At 39.8% G+C, this 26,357-nt stretch overlaps 1 protein-coding gene across 1 annotated transcript in view; it reads right to left on the bottom strand.

The window, feature by feature from the left end:
- The window catches only part of SCFD2 (sec1 family domain containing 2), a gene marked incomplete at its 5' end in the record, with an annotated part of 205,655 nt that extends 179,298 nt beyond the window's left edge, over nucleotides 1-26,357 (bottom strand). Inside the window, 2 exons of the mRNA XM_009277460.2 lie at nucleotides 17,272-17,440; nucleotides 26,168-26,357. Of these exons, the coding sequence (XP_009275735.1) occupies nucleotides 17,272-17,440; nucleotides 26,168-26,357 (359 nt within the window). The remainder of the gene's footprint in view (nucleotides 1-17,271; nucleotides 17,441-26,167) is intronic.

Below are 26,357 nucleotides of genomic sequence, written 5' to 3'. Positions count from 1 at the left end.
CTCAGCCTAATTAAATGCACCTCATAGCCAGTGGGAACTTAAGCTATTTTTCAACCCATCCTAACCTTAGAAAATAAGATAAACGGAAAGCTAATGTCATCTTGGTATTGTGCTTGCAGAAAACTGCAGAAGGAGCGTTGGATATTACCACCCTCACAATAGATTAGTAAAAATATTGCAACATCGCAAATACACAAAACTTTTTAAAAGCAAGCTCTTTGCAGCCATTCAGCTTAGAACATTATTCTCACACCCTCACTTAGATGTGTGTTAAAATGGCCTCTGTGTATTGGTTTTTATGATCAGAACATGCAAACAGGACTAAAAAAAAAAGCCTGACAGCCAACATTAAAGAACATAAATGTGTTCCTGAATAATTTAACAGTTATTTCCCAGTTTCACTCCAAGCCCTCAAGCCACTGGGTGGGTGTAATCTGCTCTAGACTCAACTCTGGCTGTGTACTTTGGCACCGAGTCAAAACAGAGAGGTTATTGTTTGATTTATATGCCAAGAGCCTCTTAGATAAAGGGCTAATGGCGGGCTGATAGCTTCAGCCTTTGCATGTGGTGTTTATACAGACCCTTCTTTCCTCTCCCTCCTTTCTGCATATACTCCAGGAAGGCTGTGTCACATCAAGATCAAGTTAATTAATTAACTCATACTAGCATAATTTGATTGATAAAACAATTGATTCACTAAAGGTCATGGGGAGTGCTGTTAAAACACCAACTTTTCTGCCTCAACAATGCATACAGTTTTGAGATTTGCATTTTTCTATACTGCAATATAACAGCAATTTTAAAGCAATAATCCCACTACAAAAATTGATGGAAGAAGCTATGAGAAATAAATCTGTCAATTAAAGTGCACTGCAAAGTTCAGAAGATATTTCAGTACTTCATGGCATATTTGAGCAAAAAATAAATCAAGTCCTCCAACAGGAAGGGTCACATAAGAGCATTTTCTGTATTGTTAGTTCTGTAAACTATTGAACTTTCCCAAAAAGAAAATTAGAGGCCTTGCCTATGTGATATACTTAGCTATTTACTACGTCCAAACTAGGAGTATTTCCTAGTATATAAATGTTTCTGTACTGTTAAAATACTCCTATAGGGAACATAGTCCTATATGACCAAATTATTATTTATTAGATGTTAGCAAACTTCATTATCAAATTATACAATTAGATTACTTTTCTGCAAGACACAAGCAGCATAATTTTTTAATTTAAAAAGTCTCATTCTAAAGATACAGGAAAAAATAATTAAAAATAGACTAGATTCTTAACAGCCTTTCGCCACCAATTTATTTTAAAACACTTATTTTAAACAGCAGACAGATAAAACAGAAGCTGTCAGGCATTTTAAAAGCAGTTCTGAGATAATATTCAAGGTGCTGCAAATCAGCTTGCAGCCAGCAAGGCTAAAGCGTATGAGCAAAAACGTGAGCTGATGATCAGCCACAAAGTTTTACAATAGATTCTCCTCTGGACAAGCTGAAATATTTGTAAGTAATAAGTGTTAGAAGTAACACATTTTTATCAGAAGTTTATTGGTCAGTTCACTGTATGTTGTTCAATATACAGGTATACATACCAAGAAAGTACAGTATTAGTTGGACTAATACTGTAGACTTGTTCATAAAAAGACATGATTTGCCACTAGAAGTCAAAAATTCCATAATATTTTGCCTCCTCTCCCCTGTTTTCACCTTAGCATGGATCCCCCTGTGCCAGTAGTACAGACCCAGCATGCAGGATCACTTTGCAGACCAAACTGGGAAGCAGAGAACTTGCTTTGCCCAGTCCTCAACAGCCTGGAGGGACTGCCAGGCAGCTCCACAGGATACAGCCCAAGCGTTCCTTTGCTACGGGTTTCACATGCAGCTGACTCAACAGGGCCATAAAACAAATGGGCAGAGCACAGGGGTTACTCTTTGAAAGCTGCGGCTCACAAACGAAGGGTATGCTGTTTAGTGCGCCAGGGGAAAGTTGGTTAAAACACAGCAATAAGAGAGGGAACAGTTATTAAATGCAAGTTATTATATTCAAGCTATTATATTTAGCTTCATAAAGGCATACCTACAGATACCGACACTTCAGGGCAATACTGTATACCTGGTCAAGTTAACTTAAATTTTGCAATCGTTTTGAGATGCAGGATGATAAAACAGGCTGTTAATTACCATTAGGAGAAGAGAAAATAAGATTCACCGGACACGACCAATGACTAAGACCAACAGGAATAGGAAAGTATTCTTTAAATTTGTTACTGAGCATCATGAGAGAATAAGTTTTGGTTCATCTTACAATGAAGCATATGAAGTATGGGACAGGATTTTCATGGATATGAAGTATGGGACAGGATTTTCATGGACATGGTAGCAAAAGTCTCAAAAATACTCAGAATACACAAAATCACAAGCTCATTTCAGACAGACAAGAATTGTGAAAGAATTATCTCAAAACAGCTTTTAAAACAACATCGTAATTTTAAGTTGCAAAACCGCTATGTTTCACATAAAATATTGTGTTCCAATAAAACCATGACCACTGTACTCCAAACCAGGAAGAAATATGCTCCCTGTTATCAGTGGAGCATGGGAGAACTTAAAAACAAACAATTCAGGAGGTTGTTATAAACACAACCAACACGGCAACCCCAAACTGCCCCACAACTGCTCTGTTTACCTATAGCTCTTTGCTTGGGACTGAATTCCTTTCCCCTCCTTCACAGATAATGGACAGTAAATCAGACTCTTAAAATTTGACATATTTTTGGTCCCACAGGTAATCTGAATTACAATAAAATTTGAGAATTAATTATTAAAAGGTTGGCAAGGATTCAGTTCACATCAGGAATTGATTAAAAAGAGGGGAAAAAATCCTCCCAACAAAAGTGAATGGTAACACAGCATTCTACATTTCGCCCCCCCTTTTTTTTTTTAAGTAAAAAAAAAATAAAAGAGAGAGTTAACTTTTCTGGCTCATTCATATATCTACTTTACAGATGGCCATACTTATAAAACAGAATATGTACACAAGCCTGATGACTGTGGTCAACCACCATCTGAAGCAGGTTCGTCATTTGCCAAACCCACTGTCTTAAGTTTTATCAAACATTTCCTCAATCCAAGCATCATGTAAACTTGTAAGGACAAGCATCTTAACCACAGTCCTGTTTCACGTTGATCTAAATATAGACATATTTATATATATATATATGCTGTGATACACATACAAGAAGTTTTTTGGCTTCAGAAAGCCAAAAAATTTAACATATACTTCAGCATCCATGACACAGAACAACTTTACTTGCTAATAACCACATACATGAGACAATGCAGCTGCGCACAGAATGATGTTATTGAAAAGTAATGCAACTCCACTCACTGCCACTTCCAGTATCAAAGAGTAATAGTGTAAACCAATGACACCAGTGTGCAGTAAGCCAAAATAGAAAAATAGTTCAAGATAGCAGAAAAATAATCTCTGGATTGTATTTTACCATAACAAAAGTCAGCACAAATGCACGCACACACACACAGTATCTGAAAAGAAAATTAATTTATAAATCCTCTTATTCTATTCCATTTACATAGAAGAGTAATACAGAACTTCTGTATCAGCTTAATATTAGAACAGTTGCTTAGTGAAAAATTTCTTAGAAAACATTCAGAGCTTCTTTTGCAATAGAATTTACTATATATATATATTTGAACTAATATGGTCACATTCAATAATCCTTTAGACAGACAGCATTTCTACAATGTTTCATCTGATTACAGCCAGCCAATACAGCATTTTCCTGTGTTAAAAACAAAACTACACAGTCCAACGAATAGTTTGGGGAGCTATGGGTTCTCATCACCTTTGTGTTCTGTTTATTTTAGCTATTCCCAAGATCATTAATATCCACTCAAACCTGTAAACTTCAAGGTCAACCAAAGGTGAAACATAAGGAAGCAATATAATATGGAGTATTCAACTGGATTATATGCTGTGAAACATTAAGGCAGTTTCTTTAAACAACACTTTCTTTTCTTCTTTCTTAGTAATAGAAGAGATAAGAAGATAAGCTCCATATTGAACCAGAATTTAATTTGGAGGATTTACAGAATGACTAGTAATTCCTTTTATAGATTAATTTTAAAATTTACTAACTGTGGCTTTCTAGAAAATGCTATGTAATCAGCACAAAAAGAGTAGAAAAATACTCATCAGACATTCCACAGATGGAATAAAAATATACCCCAAAAATTGTAATACTGTATAAATATCTTACCACTGCCACAAGCAACATAAACCCTCTAACCTAAGTCCACATTGATTGTTGTTGTTAACCTACAGCAGTGATGTGTTATATTACATGTATAAGCTTGTGACCAGCAGCACTAAGAACACACGAAAGCCTTGCAAATACAACAGGTCTCAAGATCAAGAGGGCTCTGCTTGTGGACCAAACATCAAGCAAAATCTTGGCAACTCTAGACTAACTTACCTCTCACGTAGTTATCCTTCTGCAGATGACCCATGCCAACACTAACAAAGTTATACATGCAGACAAACCAGATCATCTCTATTTGTGACATCAGAGGGAAAATACATATATAAATTGTTGTCCTCTACATATGCTGTGGCATCCAATGCAGTACATCAAAATCTGTAAAATAGACTGAGCAAGCAGAAGAGGCTGACATTGCAGGGAGAAGCTACTTAGATCAGGACTCTTCATCTTCTCCAAACCACCCTGTGAAAAGGAGAACTAGCGCTCAATTCCGTAACACCTTGTTGTCCGCAAATTACAAAATTATTAGAACTCTGAATTGGGTTACTGACCAGTACACCAAAGCTCCCGTTCACTTTGGAAAATTTTAATTTAAATATTACACTGTAATGCACACATACTGGGAGTCATATAAGCAAACAGACTTAGCTTTGCAATTTCATATGGCAGCTGATACTGCTACAAGATTATTTCTTCAGCAGCTATCAAATGTTTTGTCAGGAAGAGAGTTCCTCTAAACAAGTAAGGCTGCTCCTGCTGAACTCCTGGAAGAAGCAACAGCATGAGTGTGAAATGGCTGGCAAAGGACCAGGCTCTCCCTCAATACATTTCTGAAGCCAGCTCTATTCACATTCTACAAAACAGACTGACAGTGATGTTTCACACCATTATATGACTACTGTCCAAACTGCAATATGTTCTTTGTTGTAATGCTAATGCTGGAAGATGTTACCCTGAGGCAAGTCTCGATGAAACAAAGGCACGTTCAGGAAGGTAAGGGGTGTAGGAAAAGGAATCCATGCAGAGCTGTTGCTGCTCACCAGGCTGAAGCTGAAGCATGAGTGAAAGGGAAGCATTAGTTATGTGAGCAGCCCTCAAACAGAAGCCATGCCTGGCAATTGCACCAACAAGAAACAGATCATCATCTCTGCCTGAAGTCCTTTTGTGACAGTTACTTATCAACTTCAGGAACCTCTGAAGTCTATAATCTTGCATGATTATTATCCTGGAACCAAATGCCTCTGGTTGTCTTAAAATATATTAATTTCAGCGTGTCTCCTTCAAAACTTGGATTACCTCAAAAACTTTACTGAAAGTCAAGCGTACCAATAAAACAGGGATCTTAATAATCTTTTTTAAGGATTATTCTTTTTGATCTACAGCAAGTGTACTTACCAAACACAAGGTTTGATCATTTTAACCCTTTCTGCTGACACCCTAAGCAGAGGGAGCTAGCAGATTACTGAGAGACAGAGGAGAGCAAGCAAGATGCATCTCAGGAAGGTAGGGCTGGTTTTGACAGAGGCTGACTGGTGTTTAGGTCTTACTAATCCTTGAAGTATTAAATCCCACTAAGCTCCATCTTGCACACAGACATGATTTTGAACATGTTCTGTGCAAAGAGAAAAGCAGATTAACTATCAACTGGGCAAAGAGTCCTAGCTCTAAGACATGGTCAGCATCAAGAGGGCTCTGGCGTATCTAGGAAGCCTTTCAGCATCAAGCCTTCCCTTTACCTTGTGAAGTACTGTATATCCACATCTGCTAATTGGAAAACAGGGTGGGTCAAGTCACAATAAGCAATTCTACTTCCACCTGAATAAAGCAGACCTTAATCATTCCAGCATTACCCCAAATTTCACTCTTGCTCCTCTAATAGTGGCCAAACTCCATGAGGGCAAAGGAAAAAAGTGAACGCAAATTATTTCTTAAAACTTTCTAATATTCATACCCATCATTTAGTCCTGTCTGAGTTTCAACTTGGCTGCCTTTTAGTCCAACAAAACGGTTCTGTAAAATGTTTCGTTCCTACAAGCTGCAGGACAGCTTACGCAGAATGCCAGACCAAGTTACTCTATGAATTAAGTTAACTGAAAGCTTCTGAGTAGGATTTTGTACACTACAAGGTATATCAAAATTCTTGCCAAGCAGGTCTTTAAAATGTGTATATTAAAGAGTTACTTGTCAGGGATTTTAATTTCGTTTTTGGACAAAGTAAATGAATTATGCTAAAAATAAAGTCTGATCCTTACAACATATGTATTACTTGGGAATACTACATGTAACATAATAGGTTACTTTAGAGCATTCTGTTCTGTGTTTTAAAGCTATTGCATAAGGTTATTTTAATAAAAATGATTCCAGTGAAAGAACAGTTAGTAATGAGGTGCTGACAATTGAATCTACATTCAGGGATTGCATCAGAGTGCCAAGTCCACTTTTACATATGCACTGGTTAGTTATCCAATAGATGTCCTCGAGGCATGTAAAACCAATATATTTTGGGTCACATTTGGCAGCAGAGAGAGATGAGACAAGTGAAAACATTTACCAAGAACACATCTGAAGTGTGTTTTTCTTATTAGAGAAATGTAAGAAAATAAACCCAGATACCATGGAATGCCAGGAATTCCCTCTCCTCAATGTTTTTGATTTACGAGGCCACTTTTTGGTAGTCTCCTTTGACCTCCCTCCCTCATTTGCTGGCCTAAAGCCTTGAGTTGCCGATGCAAGCTCTTGACTAGGCCATTTTGAAGGCTTAATGTACAGGAACATGTCTTCATCACAGAAGGAAAGACAATCCTTTCCATAAGTGACTCCGTTACCACAAAAATCATTGCTTATGAAGTCTTATGGCATGGACTAGTTAAAACAGTCAAAGATACTCTCTTTATGAGTTGAGAACAAATATTCAAATAGAGACTTGGAGACCCAAAATATATAGTAAAAAAATAATCTGAAGCAGACCTTACATCTTAAAGACATTTTGTTTGAACATGCAGGGCCAGATTCTCTGCTAGCATGTTGGTGAAAGCAAACGTAGATCAACTTGAGAGCTTGGCCCTGCATATCTTCCTTATTGCCCTCTCTTACTTCAAAGTAACATATTTGTCATAGTTTCAATGCAAACCTAGAGCCCTAGCTTATTCAGATCTCACGCAAACCTAATATGGCCAATTCTAGCCTTCAAAACCAAACTGACAGCTATTCAGAAAAAATAAAGCTCCAGCCTCAGGCTTTCATTTTTATAACCACTTCCATACTCTGGTTGATCTGTCATAGAGAACAAGATAAGGACTTCTGTCTACACTGCATATATTTACCCTGTGTTCTGGATATCTTCTCACAACCCTTCCCTGATACACTTCTGCCTACCACAGAATGAGTAAGGAGAGCAGAATTTTGTCCTAATCTAAAATCTCGGTGGCTTTTTGTAGTCATTCAATATTAACGCTGCATCCTCCTCCTAAAAAGGGCTTGTATAAGAAGTGTGTTGGGTGCTGTCTAATTTCCCCCCTCCTCCACATTCCTTCCTTACCATCAAACCAAGTGTATCATTGATGGTATTTTCCGACCTGTGAAAAGATGTGTTTGAAGCCGTAACATGTTCCCCTATCACTAAGAACTGCAACTTTGTCTGTCGAGGTTAATTTCCTTTTTCTAAGGGGTAACTGGAGCTCAAGCATCCACGTGCAGCATACACATTCAGTGCGTGTTCTGTGGTTGTTTCCAGTAATTGAAAATGGCTCAATATGGATTTCTTTTTCTGGTTGCTTATTTAAATAAGTAGTATAGTCGTGGAGAGATTTAGGTAAGGTCATAAAACTTTTCTCTCCCACAGGGAATGGGAATCTTTCCCAGCTGAAGATAATTTTAGAAAATACATTCACAATCTACGGAAATTAAGTGGTACTTGGTGTAGCATAGTTGTCCAGAGTCTGCAGAAGGACCGCTTCTGGGCTGCAGTTCATCAGGGCATAAAAACTAGCTTGGTTTGGTCAATTTTCACAACCACTTTTGAAACTGTGAGCAGCTATAAAGCAGCAAAACCCATTTCAGCATTTCTTTGCTACACTTCAGGAAAACAAGATGCACGAAGAGAGATGAGCACTGGAGCCAGGCATTATGAATTAGAATCCAAAGATCTGCCATCTAAATAACAGAAGCCATGCTAAATATTATTTAGTCATGCTAAACAACAGAAGAGGCGGCTGGATTTTTGGATCAATTGTAAAAAATTAAAATTAACAGTTGTGTAAGTATTTATCTGTATAAAAACAAAGTACTTCTCTGTGCACAGATTCTGTCTACTTTCCAGAGTAAAAGCATCTTAAAGCTCTGCCAGGTAAATAGCTCACTTCACATAAATTTTAGCCTGTGTAAGCTTTGATTCCTATTTCCATTAAGTTTGGAATCATGAAAGAATCCCAATCATACAGTCAAAACTTGCAACCAAACCTGTTGCCAGCAGATAATACTGTTTCCTTCCCAAACACTGATTTGTCATCCGAATGAGCAGCTATCATTTGTTGTTCTCATCAGTCTATTATGGCACATTTTTCTCCATTGTAAGATACAGCAGGCTTACTTTATAGTATGAGAATGATAAACTAAAACACCCCTCCAGGTCACTCGGTCACTCTCTGTTCTGGCACTATTCTTTGAACAGCAAACGAGTAATTCTGCAGTATGTAATAAGGCCAATGCATATCACTCCATTTTAAAACCTCGTTATTGGGTCATTCAGGAGGCAAACTTGAAGGCAGCTGGCCAAGCAGAGTGAGAGCTAGTCTTAGAAAAATCTCACAACGCCAGCCAAAGCAACAGTTACTGGGAGATCATACTGTAACACAAGAAAGATCGGAGCTCACTCTGAAGATTCATAAAGACTACTTAAACAGACAGAGTCTTTATGCTGCTATTGAACTCTGAACACATCTGCAGGAAAACACACTGTGGCCACACCAAGAGAAAAGCATTTTGCAAACTTACACAGGGGAAAAAAGAAACTTGCAAAATTCATAAACAAAAGCATTAACGTAACAAGAAAGGGATGTCAGTTTTAAAAGAAATGCTGCAGACAGCCAAAAACACACTGCCCGTAAGCAACATAAAGATCTTCCCTTTCTACCCTGACTGCAGACATCAGTAGTTACTCTTTCTGATAGTTAATCAGAAAGAGATTTGTCCTTCTTTACATCTTGCAAGGAAGGTACCTGCCGGACAGAGAGCAATGCTAACAAGGAAACAGTCAGAAGATAAACTACCTGAGGGTTTGTATCACTGAATTTCCTTACAGACATTAAGTTACCTTGCTGTGCTACCCAGCTGAAGATACAAGTACTCAGAGACCTGTTGATGGTTGGATAACATCTGGGTAACACTCAAATTTATTGTGTCTTTCCATGGGCAAAGGAAGAAGTCAGAAACTTGGGACTTAATGACAGTACTCAAATAGAGATTATATTGAGAATACTATAGATACAGGGAGTCCTTCTCCAGAAGAACTAAAAATATGTCTTCAAAAAGTAAAGCATGAAGGGTTCTGGATTTTGCCATTTTCAACTAGCAAATTCTATAGGCGACGGCATCTCGAACCTCTTAATCCTTGCACTCTGAGGACAGCTATGCGAGTGTCAGAGGGCCCAGGAAAAAAACTGAATTCTGGCTGAAAACTTTCATTAGTAAGCCTGGGTAGCCCAGACAAACAGTGCAGTTAGAGGTCCTCAAAGCACAAGGAACAAAGTCTTGAGCAGTCTAGCTTCCCACAACCCCCATAAGTCCTTTTTGTGGGCTGAGACGCACAGATAAGGAAGAACCACCCAGCTGATGCCGAGAGCTTGTCAGCCCAATTCATTCTTTATCTCAAGGAAAACAAGCTTCAAGCTTCCCTCTTATCTAGAAGACAACTTCTAAGGCTTCTGAGGCCTGTCATAACAGGTGATTGAAAAAAACATGGCACCTATTAGCCAGGAACCTGGTTGGATGAAGAACCCTCATACGATTCGGTGTTGGGTTGACGGTTGGACTCGGTGATCTTAGAGGTCTTTTCCAACCTCAATGATTCTATGATTCTATGATTCCTTGACCGGTTACTTCAACAAACCCACTACTGCAGCAAACCGGGGTTTTGCAGAGCGGCAGCGAAGTCTTCTAGTAATGCTGCACGTTACACAGCGCAGGCGAGCCGGAGGTCTTGACCTCTTCACAGAATTTTCCACCCTCAGCACACCCCTCTCATCCCTTCCTTTTTTCCATTTCAAGGGGGTCCCGTGTTGAAAGGATCCGGGCAAATATACACATTTATTTTAAGATATAATAAATCTTATCAGCTTGTTCATCTTATCTTGTGGCAACAGTCAATTATGTTCATCTTATTCAGGCTGGTTTGAAACTGAGCAGAAAGCGTCTCCTGGAAAGCCTGTCTTGACTGACAAACCCCAGAAGCTGATGCAGCTGGGGCTGTTATTCCCAACAAGAAGATGCCTTGAGAAATTTCAAACAATAAGGAAACTCTGAATAGGCCTCGATTCAGGACTGTGCTCTGAGACCATATGAGTAAAATAAAGTGGTGAGCAGGAAGACTGCCAGCCCAGGAACATGGTGGTGGTGTGGGATGCTGTGTTTGGGGCATTCCTACTGCCCGATCCACCATTTAGAGAAGCATCTCCTGGCTGGATTGCTGAAAAGGCGAAAGGTATCAACAGAAAAACCCTGTAAAGCCCAATTCATCTCCCTGAAAATGGACCTCAGTGGCACTGCATGAGTCCTAAAAGCACAGGGCTGGGCTGTAATTTCTCCTGTCATTGGTGAAGAAAAATTTCAGGTTTTTTTTTTAATGCGATGTGATGTCTGCTTTTCATAAATCCTGCAGTGAAGACCTCCTTTTCTCCATAGAAGTGCTGCTCACCTTGTTCAGAAAGGCAGATAGGAAAAGGCTGTACATGGGTGGTGGCGCTTTTTTTTTTTTGTTGGTTGGGTATTTTTTGGGGGGGAGGAGCGTGTTTAAGTTTTGGTTTAAAGCAATGCTCAAGAGCAGAACTCAGCAGGGCACTGCAGCAGAGGCAGGAGGCCTGGTCCCGGGAGAGCAGGAGTGCGCAGCTCCAGGCAGGGGGAAGTGTCCAGCAGCGGAAAAGCTGGAGGAGCACCCCAGAAGCAGGGACACACAGGGAGCTCCAACAACACCCTGCTGCTGCTGAACCACCAACAATATACCGGAGCAGATCCAAAAGCGGTTTACAGCACGCAGCTCTCCCTCTCCCCGTCTGAAAGAGTCTTGCCATCCATTGTTTTAGTTTACCCTTCCTCCTCTGCAAGACTTTCAGTGGATAAGAAGTAATATAGTCGCGTCATCTGGATTTTCTTACTGTAGTATTAACGTTTCCTTTTTAATATTAACATTCCAGAAAGTAAAATTACTCTAATTTATGCCATAAATTCCCAGCTCATTCAAGAATAACACTGTCCCAAATTACCTTCTTATTGCAAGCTTTTATAAACTTATGCATGCAAAAAAGTTGTGGGTTTTTTTTTAATTAATATCTACAGCTGGCATAAAGGAAACATTTAAGAAATAAAATTGAAAATACCACAAAGATCCAAGAACCATCCCCCCAAAGCTTAGTTTGTAATTAATTCAGTGTTAAGAAAAACATCACTCTGATATCCTTCAGATGCTTGTTCCCCAGTTAAAAAAAAAAAAGAAAAAAAAATCAAGAGAATAGAATCAACCATTCAAAAAAAGTCTATTACCCAGCTTAAAGGGAGACTTTAATCTCCTTTCCAGTTTTAATTCTTGCTGCTCTTTTCTTTGCCATACAAGCACAAATAATCTTTCATTTTAAATTCACATCATACATGTGATTGTTCAAAGAATACTGCAGTGGTGTGTTTTACAGGATCCTTGGAACTGCTGTTCCATCAGCTCACAGGAAAGGGGGCTGGGGGATACAACTTAAAACAGTCCCCTCTCCTCAGTGCAACAAAGCACTGCACGTAGGAGTGGGAAGGACACAGTACCGAAAAAAAGACAAATGCCTTTGCTTGTCCTGACATCTTAACTCCCCACGTAATCGTGTGCAACATTATTTGTACCCTCCCAAAGACCACCTTCTGCCATGTGGTCTGCAAACTTGTATCCTGAGAAATTCCCTGTTTTACTGGTTTAAAAAACAAGTTCCTTGGACAAGGACTAGGAGAGGAAACAGGAGTAGAAAGAAATGAAGTGACCTGTCCAAGATCACACTGCAAGCCAACAGCAGAGCCAGGACCGGAATAGAAGTCCCTTCACGCCATGGCCTTCCTCTACACTCAGGATTGTCCAACTTCCACCAGTACCAGGAGAGCACTGCATCATCACATCACGCACAAGAGCAAAGGTACAGCTGGAGTGGGGCTTTCTCCTCCACCCAAACTGTAACAGTTTTAGCACTTGCAAACAAAAGCACTAATCAGTCCAAAATAGGAATTAACAACCTCAGAACTAAGAAGGATTGGGAGAAGTATGCATTTTCAACTGCCATTAACATAAGACCTTGAAATTTTACTATTACATCTCCAGGAATGTTCTAATTTTTAACCAGCTCCCTTTCTCCGCACCCCAGCACACCTCTCCTTCCACCTCTCATACAAAGACCTACGGAAAGTTTTTGCAAGTGCCGTGTTTCAAACGTCTGGCTTGCATATCGATGTTTTCTGCATCACACCCATCAACAAGATCACCTCATTCTGAACTTGTTATTCCAGCCCCCCAGTGCAAATTCAGATGATTTAGTGGCTCCATCTGCTTTGTCAAAAGTGGCCAGACACCTCAGCTATATTGCTCACTGAATTGCTTTAGGCGTAGCAGCCCAAACGTGAAGTGTGTTATGTTATAGTTTTGCATCTTTATGGAAAAATGCTTGCTGTAAGAATGCAACGGTTCTTTGTATATTGCATTAAATAGATGTATATTTCAAATAAAAATCTGGTCTTTTTCTGAGATTTTATCACCACACTGAATTCCAAGCAGCTTGCAAACTCCAAAGATTGGAGAAAAGGAAGCAAGAGTGGAAAAACAGGGAAGAAATCTCTATTCGGCGAGTTCTTGAAATGTATGTAAATGAATTAAGTATTCAGTTTATTCAGCAAAATACAAGAGCACATCAACAGTGTTCCTGGGTAATAAAAGAGCAGATTAAAAAAAGAGCAAACGTACATATTTCTTCAGTTGCCCACAGTTCAGTATCACATAACTCTTTACTTCTTGTTCTCACATGCCACAGACCTGTGGCCAGGACACAGGCATGTGAACCCTGACTTGGGGCTTCAGGGAGCCACGGGTCCTCCACACACCTTGGCTCCCGGCTTGCAAGAGGTGGAAACCAGCACAAGATAAACCCCCATCAACTCCTCCATTACTGACAGCAGGATGCTTCCACGTCATAAAATACCAATCTTAAAAACACAGGATAGGTGCTTTGAGAAACAAAGTGGCCAAAATGTTATCAAATGGACACTATGAATGGCTCACAAACACGGAGAGCTTGATGCTCATCCAAGCAGACAACTCGTAGAAGCCACTGCATGTACACTTAAAATCAGAAGCTGAAATTGTTAGAAATTCCTCCAAAAACACTGTGTAGGTTATCAAAATACAAAGACCAGCAAGAGAGCTGCAATCAATATAATTTTTTTTTAAATTACCTCTGCCATTAAGTTTTCACTACAATTTCCACTTCTGTTATGCATCATTTGTTTGGAAGGACAGGGTGGCTATCGTATTTTTTAATCAGAAACTAATAGTTCTGATCCAGAGTGGCTCTCCTTAGTTTTATGTCTATAAACTGTTTCATTCTTTTTATATATATGCATCTGTATATAAAAATGAATAAAACATTTTGACACAATTCTCAAAGAGCATAACTCAACTAACATTCACACTGGAGCAGCAATATGCCAGTGACTACAGTAGGGCAAACAATTACTCTGAAACATTTTTGAGGCTACTAATACTAATAAAATTAAGAACTCTAAAATAGTGGGGTTTTTTTTAAAAGAAATTCCCTTCCTCACAAAGAGAGTACCTTCAAAGTACAGTAACTTAAGCAGCATATGGCATTTACATTTTCATCTAAATCTTTAAAGAAGCCCATTATTTCCTTAGATTTGAGAAAAGAACCCTGCTTTATTTCACCACACGTGCCATAAATTATTCATTAATTCTGTTTGCTAACTCTGTAACTGAGCCCAGATGTTTCTGCTGGAGAAGCATTCCATAAGAAAAGTTAAATATAGCAAGCTGTGTGGAGGGAGCAGACCTCTCTCTCCCCCCACCGCAGCATGCTCAAATATTACTTGAGAGAAAATAATGAAAACATTTGAAAAATATTCTGAATATGTGAGTCTGTGAAACACCACAGTCTGATCACAAAATTTCACATAAAAGAGCCCACACACATTCCACTTGAGTGTAACTGAAGTTACTGGTCCTGCCTCTGGGAAAGGTGCTGGCACTTTCACTCGCCAGAGTAAATGGAAAATTTACAAGCAGAGGAACACTCCTTGCCATGCATCATTTACAAATATAAATCAAGACCCAAGTTTTCAATTACAAGAAACGCTTCCGAGCCGGCTACCAATGGCAATAACCATGTTGATGAAGAACTGAGAGCATCGTATGGAATTTCTTACAGAATTGACACAGAAACTTACTGGTGGGAACTTTAAATCCACTTCAGTGCTTCAGAAGAACTTCAACCATTTTACACTAGCAAAGATGATTAATGCTGATGTTTATAATCCAATACTAAGAACACAGTCCTGTTGAACAGAATGGAAGTTACCACCTTCAGCCACCTGTTCAGACACTGTTATGGTTTCTAGTACTCTTCAGCAATTGTCTTAAGCTTGTTTGGAAACGTCTATTTTAAGTTACAAACTACTCCTAATCATTACATAGTTGGAGAAAAAGTGAAAGACGCAGGGTTGAACATCGCAGAGCTGCGTTCTTTGGAGTCTGAAGACTATTCTCAGGCATACATCACTTCTTCAGCTGTGAACAATGATCACAGGAGAGATTTTGAGAGGTCATTTAGTCCCTTTGCTCTGCTCCAAGGCAAGATCAATCCTATTTAAATCACTATTTTCCTAATCTGTTCTTAAAAATTTCCAGTGTAACAGATTCTATTAGATGACTTTGCAGAGGGAGGGTATTTTGTGGAAGCTGTTACAGACTGGTGTGGTATGACACCATTGCCCTGGTACCAGGTATCAGCTGCTGTCATCCAACTTTACTGTACTTGCAGAGTAGCAGCTGAGCACCTTGTAGCCAAATCTTGTTGTTCTTTAACCACCTGTGTCCACAGCAGACTTTGCAACATATGTTGTCTAACTGTACTGTTAACAGAGGCACCTTCCCACTAGCTAGCAAATAAGCAAACAAACCTCGGTATATATACTATTAGCCACCTTAGAACACAATAAAACTCTGCAGGCTATTCCTAAAAATGGGACTATAGAGAAGACCAAATTCATAATTTTAGCATGGGAAGGCATAGTAGCACTAACTTTAGTCTCCTCAATGTCAATCATGTTAGGAATAATGGAGTAGTAGCACAGGTCAACAAAATTAGGGCAATAAATATCTATCTTTTTTCCTAGTCCACGCTGCCAGAAATTATCTTTATTTCTGGTAGCTACTCAAAGTTAGCACAAACAACAGCTACCACAGCACGTCTACCATGGGCAATGACCTCTTCATTTTGCTGTGCAGATGGATCTTAAGGATATCTCACTTCTACTTCTGAGATCAGCTGGAAAGCAGCCAATGAGAAGAAAACCAGAACAAATTTTATTTAAGTTAGTCACCCCAGCAGCAACTTACAATGGAGTCCACCTATATGAGGAAATGTTTCCTCTCCAACTCCTAAGGAAGAAGAGAGTTATGCAATGTGAAACCTAGAAACAGGACTAAGTTACAGCATGTGTGGGAGATGGAAGTTGACAAAGGATCTGGAGGCTCTCAGAAAATAAAGACCATATGTTGGAACAGCGGAAAGTCTTCTGTGAAATCTTTGTGGGGGGGAAAAGAGGGAGTAGAGTGCAGGTGTGAAGTACCAAAAGGAGTCAAACAGAAGAATAGACTCTATATTAGATAGCCCATCTTGAAAAACCCTTTTCTAATATATGGAGGGAACATTACAGCAAAAGAGAAAGAACTTTTAATCTCCTTTGCGCTGCATGAATTTCTAGAGCAATGCTGAGCAAAATTTTTTTTTGTGGAGTGAAACCAGCACCTGGTGTATTTCCTGGTTTATGCATAGAAACAGAAGCTGCAGGAAAGTTTCAGTTTGGACAACTAAATTTAGAAAGTGAAACATCAAATCTGATGCACTTTACAAGCAATGTCTTAGCTGCAAATTATACATAGCTAAGTACAATTGTACAAAGTTTAGGTTGTCCTTGTTTGAGCAAAAACCAGGCCCTCATGAAGCTGTCTGTATACCTAAATTTGTGCCTAATTATCTTTCTCCACAGGTACTGTGTTTGAAAACAGGGATAAAACCTTAAGTTAACAGGTACTCTAACAAGAATTCAGCATGCAGTTCACTTTATAAAGAGGCTTATGGGAAAAGAAAGCCACACTTAAGACCTACCTGCTTCTATGACCTGTTACTTAGGCAGAAAAAGAAATGTCACAAGGAAGAATTTTTGGTGTTTAATCTGTACTGATTTCTATTACAGTAATCTACAGCAATTTAAACAACCCAGATCTAAAAAGGTCCTGAGAACCTCCCACTTTTGGGAGTCTTATCTGGCCCGCTCACTTAATGCACACATACAAACTGATTATATTCCAGCAGAATTAGGACCAGATGGGTTCTTGCTGCAAGCTTGATTATTTTTATGTTTAAAAGGAAAGACTTGTTCCCTGTTCTTTTTTTCACAAAAACATAACAAACATATTCAACATCTTAAAAAAAGAAAGAAAAAAAGAATGTTTACTTTGGTTGTGCTAAGCAGCCAGGTGCTATAATATTGCAAGTTTCATCTGTAGTCCGTAGTGCTGTAAGTTCCACCATGTTAACGATCACATCGGTCTTGTGGCCAGGAAGCTTGGGAAGCACAGAAAGTATCTTCTCTGCAAGATTGTCACCATGATGACCAACTGCTCCTAGGGAAAAAGAGACCCCAAAACTGTCAGGTACATAACTAGAAGGAAAACAAAAAACAAAACAAAAAACCCACAAGGAACTGAGAGCAAAATAACCACCACATGTTTTGGGAAGAAGGACACTGATAGTCACAACATCAAGACCATAATTAGTTTTTCAAAGATATTTTGCTACAAAAGTAAAATTAATTTCTGGAATGTCTGAAGTATTGATAACATTTCAGAAAGATTCATTTAAAAGGCATAAATTAGACTTAGCTTTACAGCTAGCAGATATTCACTGATTTTGCACTTAAATATGCAAAATATTTCTCTTTGCATAAGAAAGTTGTTAGTTAAACAAGATTTGCAATGGTTATTAAAAAAAGCAGACAAACATTTATATATACTTGCACACATGCAAACTATACTTTTCTAAACTAATAGGACTGTGCTTAAAAGGGCTGTATGCAGGTTGCATACATAGCTACCCAGACAGGCTGACATAATATTAAAATAAACAATTACCAACAACGTGCCACCGTCAAGGTCATCGCTCCTACATGGACTGAGGGCAGCACTGGTGAAACCAACAAGAAATGACTAAAACAACCCAAGTTACATAGTATAAAATGTCAATTTGACCATGTTCCAAGAGAAACTCTGAATTCCTTTTGGCATGTTTTCTTCAATTCTCCTGATTTCAAACACAAATGCTCTTCTTTCCATTCACCAACTCTCAACACAGACGCTACAACCAACTTACAAAATATTAAGACTGTGAGCCAAGCCAAATCAGAGAAACATGACACACACTACAGATGAAAAAGTTAGAGAGGGGGAGCAGAAACCTTATCGCCTTTAAGTCAGGAACAAGTCGAAGGTATTTGTACTCTGCCACTTTAGCTATGGTTCAGCTATCACCACAGGGCTGGACACCAGTGCTGAGCTTCGTAGCGTTCTCCTGGCTTTACTCACAGGAGAAAGGGGACTTCTGAAGCCACCTTTGAGAGGCAGGAAAAAGATCTTTTAGGCTATGGTCCCACTCCATCAAAGTCTGTCCATGTGGTTCCCTGTTTTCACTTCTGAACGTTTCCAAAGACAGAGGTCTGTTTCAACAGGTGAAGTCAGCTTCACATGCTCTATAAATCCAAACAAGGCCCTTACATCAAGAATATTAAAGGGGTCAGATTATTAACTACTCTTAGATAAGCAGAAGGTTGTCTCCAGCAAGTCTACAGCAGCCATGTATCCATGTTGTAAAACCACCTCATGGTTTATCAACTATTCTGAATTGTAGTAGAAGTCAAAAAGAAAAGCAAGGATGAAAAAGGAGGAGAAAAGTAAAGTCAAACTCCATACTGGCAATGCCTCTATCCACAGAAGGCAAGGAAGGCACATGTGTCCAGCATGTGGTGGTACAGCAATGTGGACACCTGGCCACTCAGCTGGATTGAGATTACCAATTTGTTTTACCAGAGATTGTAATAGTCACAGAACAACAACAACTTTCCTTTCTACCATCCCCAGACAGATTTAGACCACTGAAGTACAGATGAAATGAGCTGGGTTGTCTTTGCAACTCCCTAAGACATCTGCTCTCCAAAATCCCTACATTCTTCTTACTAGGTCAGTCACTTGTCAGCCATGCTGCAGTTATCAACACTCACAAAGTTACAGACATGGAAAACAGATGGTAATCTTCTGAACTTCCCCCCCCCACGTACTGGAAGCAATGTCTATCTCTCCATGCTTGCTGCATGTAAGCAACATTTAGCTAGACAAGGCATTCAGCTAAACTGGAAACACCTCAAATGCAAATAAACCCATGTTAATTATTAACATCCCTCCTTTCTCCTTGGCAGAGGGGGAAAGTCTCAATGTATTTAAGTTGCTTCCACAATTAGCAAGTGCCATCTCAGTCTCCTTCCCAGAACTGCTACTTCTTGGAGGCTTCCACTGGTCCGCAGACACTAATGACTTTTGCTCTGCCTCATCAAATCAATCAGAACACATCTCCCAGAGCTTTTAAAAATCCCTATCACCTCGACCAACTATGCAAACCAACCAAGGCTGGAATGACAATTAAACCTCATGAGACTAGGACAGGAAATCAAGGGGAGTCGCTTTTCAACCACATTGACTTCAGCAGGGTCCACAGGACTGGTTTCCGTCCTCTCTCCTCATCACTGTTAAGGACAGTCAACAGGCCACCCAGCAGCTTCTCATGACCAGTGGTGTTCAAGGCAGCTGGTAGCTTTAATGCTACCAACGTGCACACAGATCAGGTGTTAAAGTGACAAGGAAAATTTATCTGACCAATGCAAAATAGGAGTCTTCACGCCAGGCTAATATCCAGCCTTGAGGATACAGGAAATCTCATATATCACACTGTTCTAATTTTACTTTGTCTTCTCATTAAGACTTACAAACTGAAATATGTGACATCTGATACAGGTTGTAGCTGGCACAATTGGCAAAGTCGACCAACCGATTCTTTAACGGCAGCCAGGAACTCATTAACTACATCCCCCCTTCCCCCAAAAAGGCATCAATGACATGCATACAAGAAAATATTTTCCTAAGCCCATTACCAGACCTATATCACACCATTTGTACTCCAATTCTTATGTTCTCCTACTGGTTCTACTGTCTGGTTCAAAACCAAAACAAACAAACAAAAAAGCAGATTTAAGGGGCAATTGCATATCACAGAAGCAACATGAGAGCTTGGGCAATGGAAAGACTTTATAAAGTCAGTTGCTAAACATGAGGAGCTTGAATTAGAAAGCAGTTCTCGTACAAAGGCATTGCTCACTAGCCAACAACTAATCCAGCTAATTTCTACTGGGGGCTTTTCCTTCAATTAAAGTTTAAATATAAGTCGGTGTGCACCAAAACAGTATGCAAGGCATTTCTTGCCCCCACTATCAAGCTTTCTTAACATCTGCTGTTTTAACTATTTTGTAAATTAGTTCAGGACTGGTGATTTTGGAAAGAAACATGGACAAACACATCCCAGTTTACATGATGTTTCAACGCTGCACACTTACCCAACGCTTTTCTGAATAAGAACACCACTAGGAAGACTTTACACTAAAGGGCTCTAGTGGGACAATTCCTGTGATGCAACTTTCTCTAGGCAATGCATCACCTCAGTGAGAGCAGGGTTTAAAATATCAGAAGGCAGAAATGTTTACCCCTATTCCCTTGAAAGAAGCTGCATATTTGGAGCTCCAGTTCCAAAGCTTATCAATGTTTTGCCATATTCTTTCACACAGCATTAGCTTAAGCTGATCTTGTTAAACAGTGCTGGAAAGCAGCCTGTATGTTCCCAAGAACCATTGTGCAGCATTCAAGACAAACTAGAGCATCCTTCTACCTTGCCAAAAGACAGAACTATGTTTTCCTTTGTACAAAGGAACATCAAAGTAGTCAGTTATCTGTCCCACTATGCTGGCTATTGAATCTAAAAATAAGCAAACAAAAAACCCACAAGAAAAAAAAAAAAACAATGCCACCCAAACAAAAAACCCACAAGAAAAAAAAAAACCAATGCCACAACCCCCATCCTCCAAAAAACCCCCAAAAACTTGCAGCCCAGCAGTAGGAACAAGGAAGCCCACAGCCAAGCACAGCAGCATCAGAGTGCTGCCATAGAAATATGAGATTCCCCATCTCTCACAGCCAGCTATTGCAACATGTGTGAAGAGTAGTAAATTTGGAGATAAGAAACACAAGCATCTGCTCAAGGCTCCTGTAATTTCCAAGTCCCCTGCACTGACCTAGCCACCTGCAGTTTTCTTTAAACAGGCAAAACTCATTCCATTTATTTGCTTATCTCTGTAAAGCCTCTATAACAAATTTAACGTCTGAAGCATTTAAAAACCTATTATAAAAAATTGTGTGCCTGTTCCACAATAGCAGAATCTTTACAAACCAAGCCACAGCAGAGGCTGCACCCTGACCCACAGTACTGAGTTGACACCACTTGAATATTTTCAGCTGCCATCACTCCTCACAGCTGCAGTCTACAACCTCAAGTAACCAGAATAATTTAAGCATCAGTTGCCTCCTGTGTCAAAGCCCCAGCCTGGCTCATAAAAAAAGCACTACTGTACTCTACACGCCTCAGTATTTATGTTTTTAAAGCCTCAGCTTATATGGTAAGGAAGAAAAAAACATGGTTTTGTTTCCTTTAAAAAGACATTAGTGTCAATCCACCAATGCATCAATTTGGAAGATGCTGCAATCAAAAAGAGCATGAGTAAGCGCTCCAAATTAGAAACGTGACAGATATAATGAAAGAAATAGACAGTTACAAACAAACAGTTTAAAACAAAAATAGTAAAAAAGATATATTAGTCAGAACCAGATTTTACCAGAAAGGGATGGGCCTACATTAGTCTTCACTCTCATCCTCCTCTATGAATGGGATTATGTGGTAAAACGATTACGACACACCACGACCGTCTTGTCGCTGTGGCTGCTCCCAGGAACTGAAAGGGAATGGTATCTACACTTCGTTGATGAGCACCTGAACTATGCGTTTTGCATCTGTTAAAAGGCTGAAAACATTACAATCAGCACAAGGGTGAGATGCAAAGATGATGCCTGGCTGACAGTGAGGAGATGATACAGAAAGTTAAACCCCAGTTTGCAGCCTTGGCTGTGAGGAAACATTCCTGTGATTTTGACCAACACATGCAAAAGTGCTAGAGGAAGATAAAAGTGCTGTTGCTGACAGCACTGAAATATCCAACTTCAACAACACTCATACAAAGGTTATTATTCAAAGTTATACATTAACTGCACAGGCATCCCCCCCGCTATTCATTCTTCTCTGTCTTTTGCTCACTGTACTGCGTTTCAAAATCACCTGCGCATACCAGTGGGTAAGACCTCACTATTCCCTGCGCTTACAACAGCCCACATCCCAAATGCTGCAAACCATCAAGAGACTGGAAAGAGAAACGCATCAAGCTCTTCTGAACACCACTATCTGAAAGGTATCAATGAGCTTATGAATGAAAAAGGAAATCTGGGAAGCCGGAAAAACTGTTTCATAAAAGGTGTGAATGCTGGCAAGGTGGTGACTAAGAAACACATGGAAGGAGCATGGGGTTACAATATGGTATCACAATGCAAATATTTAGGGGCGCAAATATTAGAGGAGAAGAATAAAGAGCAATTAAGGTGCCAGAGTTAGCTCTGGCTTTAACCAGTGTCACTTATCAGACCACCACTCTAGCTGGGAGGATTTATTCTGCTTTTTAAAGCAAAGGTAGCGAACTTTAAAACAATAAGTAGGCAAACAAAGCATCACTACACATACATACAGATTAGGGACAGCACCAGTAACAAAGTTTTATACAATCAGAACTCAAGAAGTGAGCACAAAGTACTAAGCCTCAGATCTCCCCAGGGCATAAAAATACATCCCACCTTCTGGGGCTCTGCTTTATCCATAAGATCCTACCTACACTACAGGGATAGGCAGTATCCATGCCATCCCCAGTTGAAGCCATACCCCTGCAGTGAGGGCAGCAGAGGCCATAAAAAGGTCCCTGTTACAGCTCAGCTGAATGTTATGCCATACAGGGCGAAAAGGAGAATTATTTATCTTAATTCAATGTTTTCCTCTCTATTCATTAATTATAGCATGCATAAGTAATGCTGAACACAAAAAAATTAGATTATAAAAAGTATTCAGTATACCTCAATCCAAATTTTAGAGTAATAGCTCAGAAGAGATTCTTTGCTTCATGGAACCTAGAAAGCTAATGTAGTAATTTAGATGCTTTCTGGGTTTTTTGATAGAAAAATGTGCCATTTTATATGTGACTATTTTTTTTAACAGTTGTCACAACAAAGATAATACAGTTTCTTGACACTGGCCTCAGGGGTTCTTTACCAATATGTACTAAAGTGGAAAGTTCTTAATATTTATTTAAGTACCAGTATTTTCCCTTGGTTCAGTTGCTGGCAATTGCAGCACCAGAAGAGGCACTTTGAGACATTTTGATTTTTACTATTAGAAATCAATTGGTATTACTGAAAACTATTTGTTTTTCTAGCCTAACATCTTATTTGCTCTAGATAAGAATGGAATGTGAGCCAAAAATAAGACATCCTTTAGTGCAACTCCTTTAGACATCATCTAGAGCTACCTAAAGCTGTATTCCATCCAGGTCTTCGAGTTAGAAAATATTTGCCTCCTGATAGCCTATTCAGAGTGATTTAAAGTCACTTGGTTCGAAGCAGTAGCCTGACTTAATCAGAGAGTAGCCCAGCACCTACCCATAATGAACTTCCAGGTTTTTGTGAAAGTGCTTGGAATATGAAAGCATTCTCATAATTCATGGTTACATAACCACTTCTCATATCTGCAGCCCACATGTTGGCCAAGATTCAGGTATCAATAAGACATTTACAAATCAAATCCCAAATCTTTCATCTTTAGAGAGGGGAGATTTAAAAAGTTGTTTGAAATGAGCTGCAAATGAGAAAGTCTACCTCAAAGACTTCCACCTGCACCGAGCTGTTACGTGAAAAAAAAGAAATATTTATTTTTACACTGCTGACTACAAATACATATCATAGCTTGAAAAAAAAATCCGGTGGCCCAGTTGCCAATACCAAGCTGGAAACTTGCAGACAGAAAGCTTTAGCTTTTACAAAGTGTAAGGCTGAAATTCAACAGACTCATTCACCTGAAGGCCAAGCAGTGGAGTCAGAGGTAGGGGGCCAGGGGAGAAAGTAGATAAAAGGCTGAATACGCCTAAGAAAATTAGGGTTTCAGGTACAACTTAATTCTGCCATTTCCCACTTCTTGACAACTGATTTCACAAGTTAAATACTGTTCTTTTCATGTACTTTTTACTGTACAATTTCTGAAACAAATCTCATTGTGTGGCACTAAATTCAGGTCCATATAGTGCTTTACCTCTGAAATGCACTAGATTTTTATTCCTTCAGTTTGCACTGTACTTGATGGCAAGAGTATATGGTATCATGTCCAAAGCATAGGAAGGCTTTAATGAAACTGTCAATGAATTCTGGAGACATTTGTTGGTAACAAAAGAATGGTTGCATGAAGGGATCTTGGTTTCAGTTACAGATACTGAAGAGAATATATTCCTAAAAAATTGAATACTTTAATTTCTCATCCTTACTCCAAGAGCTTTGATGCATCCCCTCCAAAGCTGCCCCACCACAGCCCTGATGTTTTCTCTGAAAAACCTTCTCCTACTGAAGTACAAGATCCCAGACTTCACTTCCCAGATTTAAGCTGGTACCAATTATCTCTCTTCATGCCTCCTCAACAGTCTCCTTGTGAGGCAGCTCCCTGTCACCCACAATTTCCGGTTCCTTTTGTTGTTTTTAATTCTTCCCACCACCTGAATGCATGAATCCTTGTCCAGTTTCACTGGTTCCTACCCCAAACGGGCACTCCTCTCACAGTTTCATTTCAAGGCTCTTCATCCAAGTCCACTCTCCTGCAGCCTTCCCAGCAATCTTCCCAACCACAGCACAGCATTAACCACCCAGAACCATAGTTGCTCTTCAGCACATTGTTGACAGCTATGAACCCTATAGCAGTGCAAGAATACACAAAGCCAAAATTGAGGGGAGGGCGGAAACAGAAGAAAATTCAGAAACAGATGAGCTGCAGGTGCAACGCTGTGCCAAGCACTTTCTATGGGACATGTGGTGGCAAAATTACGACCTGAATTATTGACTACAGATAATGCAAACAGAACCAGGCCTACACATTGTATATGTGAGCAGATCTATCAATAATATGATGGGTAAGTGAATGCAGCCACTCCCATATCAATTATTCTCTGAGTTTACTGTTTCCTCTGAAAGATGGTTATTCCAGAAGTGAGAGCCTGACACAAACTTTTTCTGGGTCACTGGCCCAGCACCCTACTGGTGACTCATTCAATCACTCCCTTTCTGCCCTTTTGATATCACGTCTTACCAGCTTAAAAGACTTTACCTCGCTTACCAAGCTTGCAGGTCGATTACAATACTAGACATTCTCCTTCTGACAGTTTCCCAGTGGACTCACACCACTCTCTACACTTCTCAACTTTTTGCATCAATTCTGCATTAATTGGTAGTATCAAATTTACCGTGTGGTTCATTCTTACGCTCATTTGCTTTCCCAGAAAATGTTGTATAAGCAATTCTGTATTGTTTTCACTCAAACATAAGGTTTTCCAAGTTAACACCACCAGCCATGTGCAATTACTTCACTCAAAGACTAAGTATAATGCATAGCGTATAAAACCCATATATATACACACATACAGAGACACTTTCAGGCATACAGATATAGTTAAGTGCATATATAAATGTATATCTGTTTCGACAGGCATAATGCTAAGGGTGACACATAGCTACACTGGGAAATGCTTTGCAGTAATCCACAAGGCACAGTCTGAAATGTGCAGACCATTTCCTTCACACCTTGGGATGCCACACAGGCACAGCTAAGGTCTCTAGCTTGCAGCAAAATGGAAGTGCCGGAAACAAACCCTTGTGTTTCCAGAAGAGCCTTCTGCTTCACTCTTGGTTTCCATGAACCGCTGAGGAACAAGGATGTGTGAGCAACCACCACGCCATGGTGTCACACGTGCTCCCAGGCCACAAGGACTCCTACAACTATCTGAAACCCTGCGGATGGGGTGGATGTGGGCCCGCAGGGATGACAGCCCCCACCAGCAGTGGATTTCTTACCAGCGAGGTCCAACGTTCTGTCCACGAAAACGACGGAGGCCTTGTTGGTGGCCGTCCTCCTCCTGTTCCTGGCCGGGGCGTAGCTTGCCAGCTCAGCGGCGACGACCCTGCTGAGGGCCCCCACGGCAAAGCTCTCCTCCCGCAGGCCCAGGGCGGTGAAGAGAGCGTCGAGGTCGCCCACCAGGGCCCG

This window comes from Aptenodytes forsteri, unplaced genomic scaffold (assembly GCF_000699145.1).
Source record: "Aptenodytes forsteri isolate BGI_AS27 unplaced genomic scaffold, ASM69914v1 Scaffold65, whole genome shotgun sequence".
NCBI lineage: Eukaryota > Metazoa > Chordata > Aves > Sphenisciformes > Spheniscidae > Aptenodytes > Aptenodytes forsteri.
Note: the sequence above shows the minus strand (reverse complement) of the source record. Positions and strands in the feature narration are given on the sequence as shown.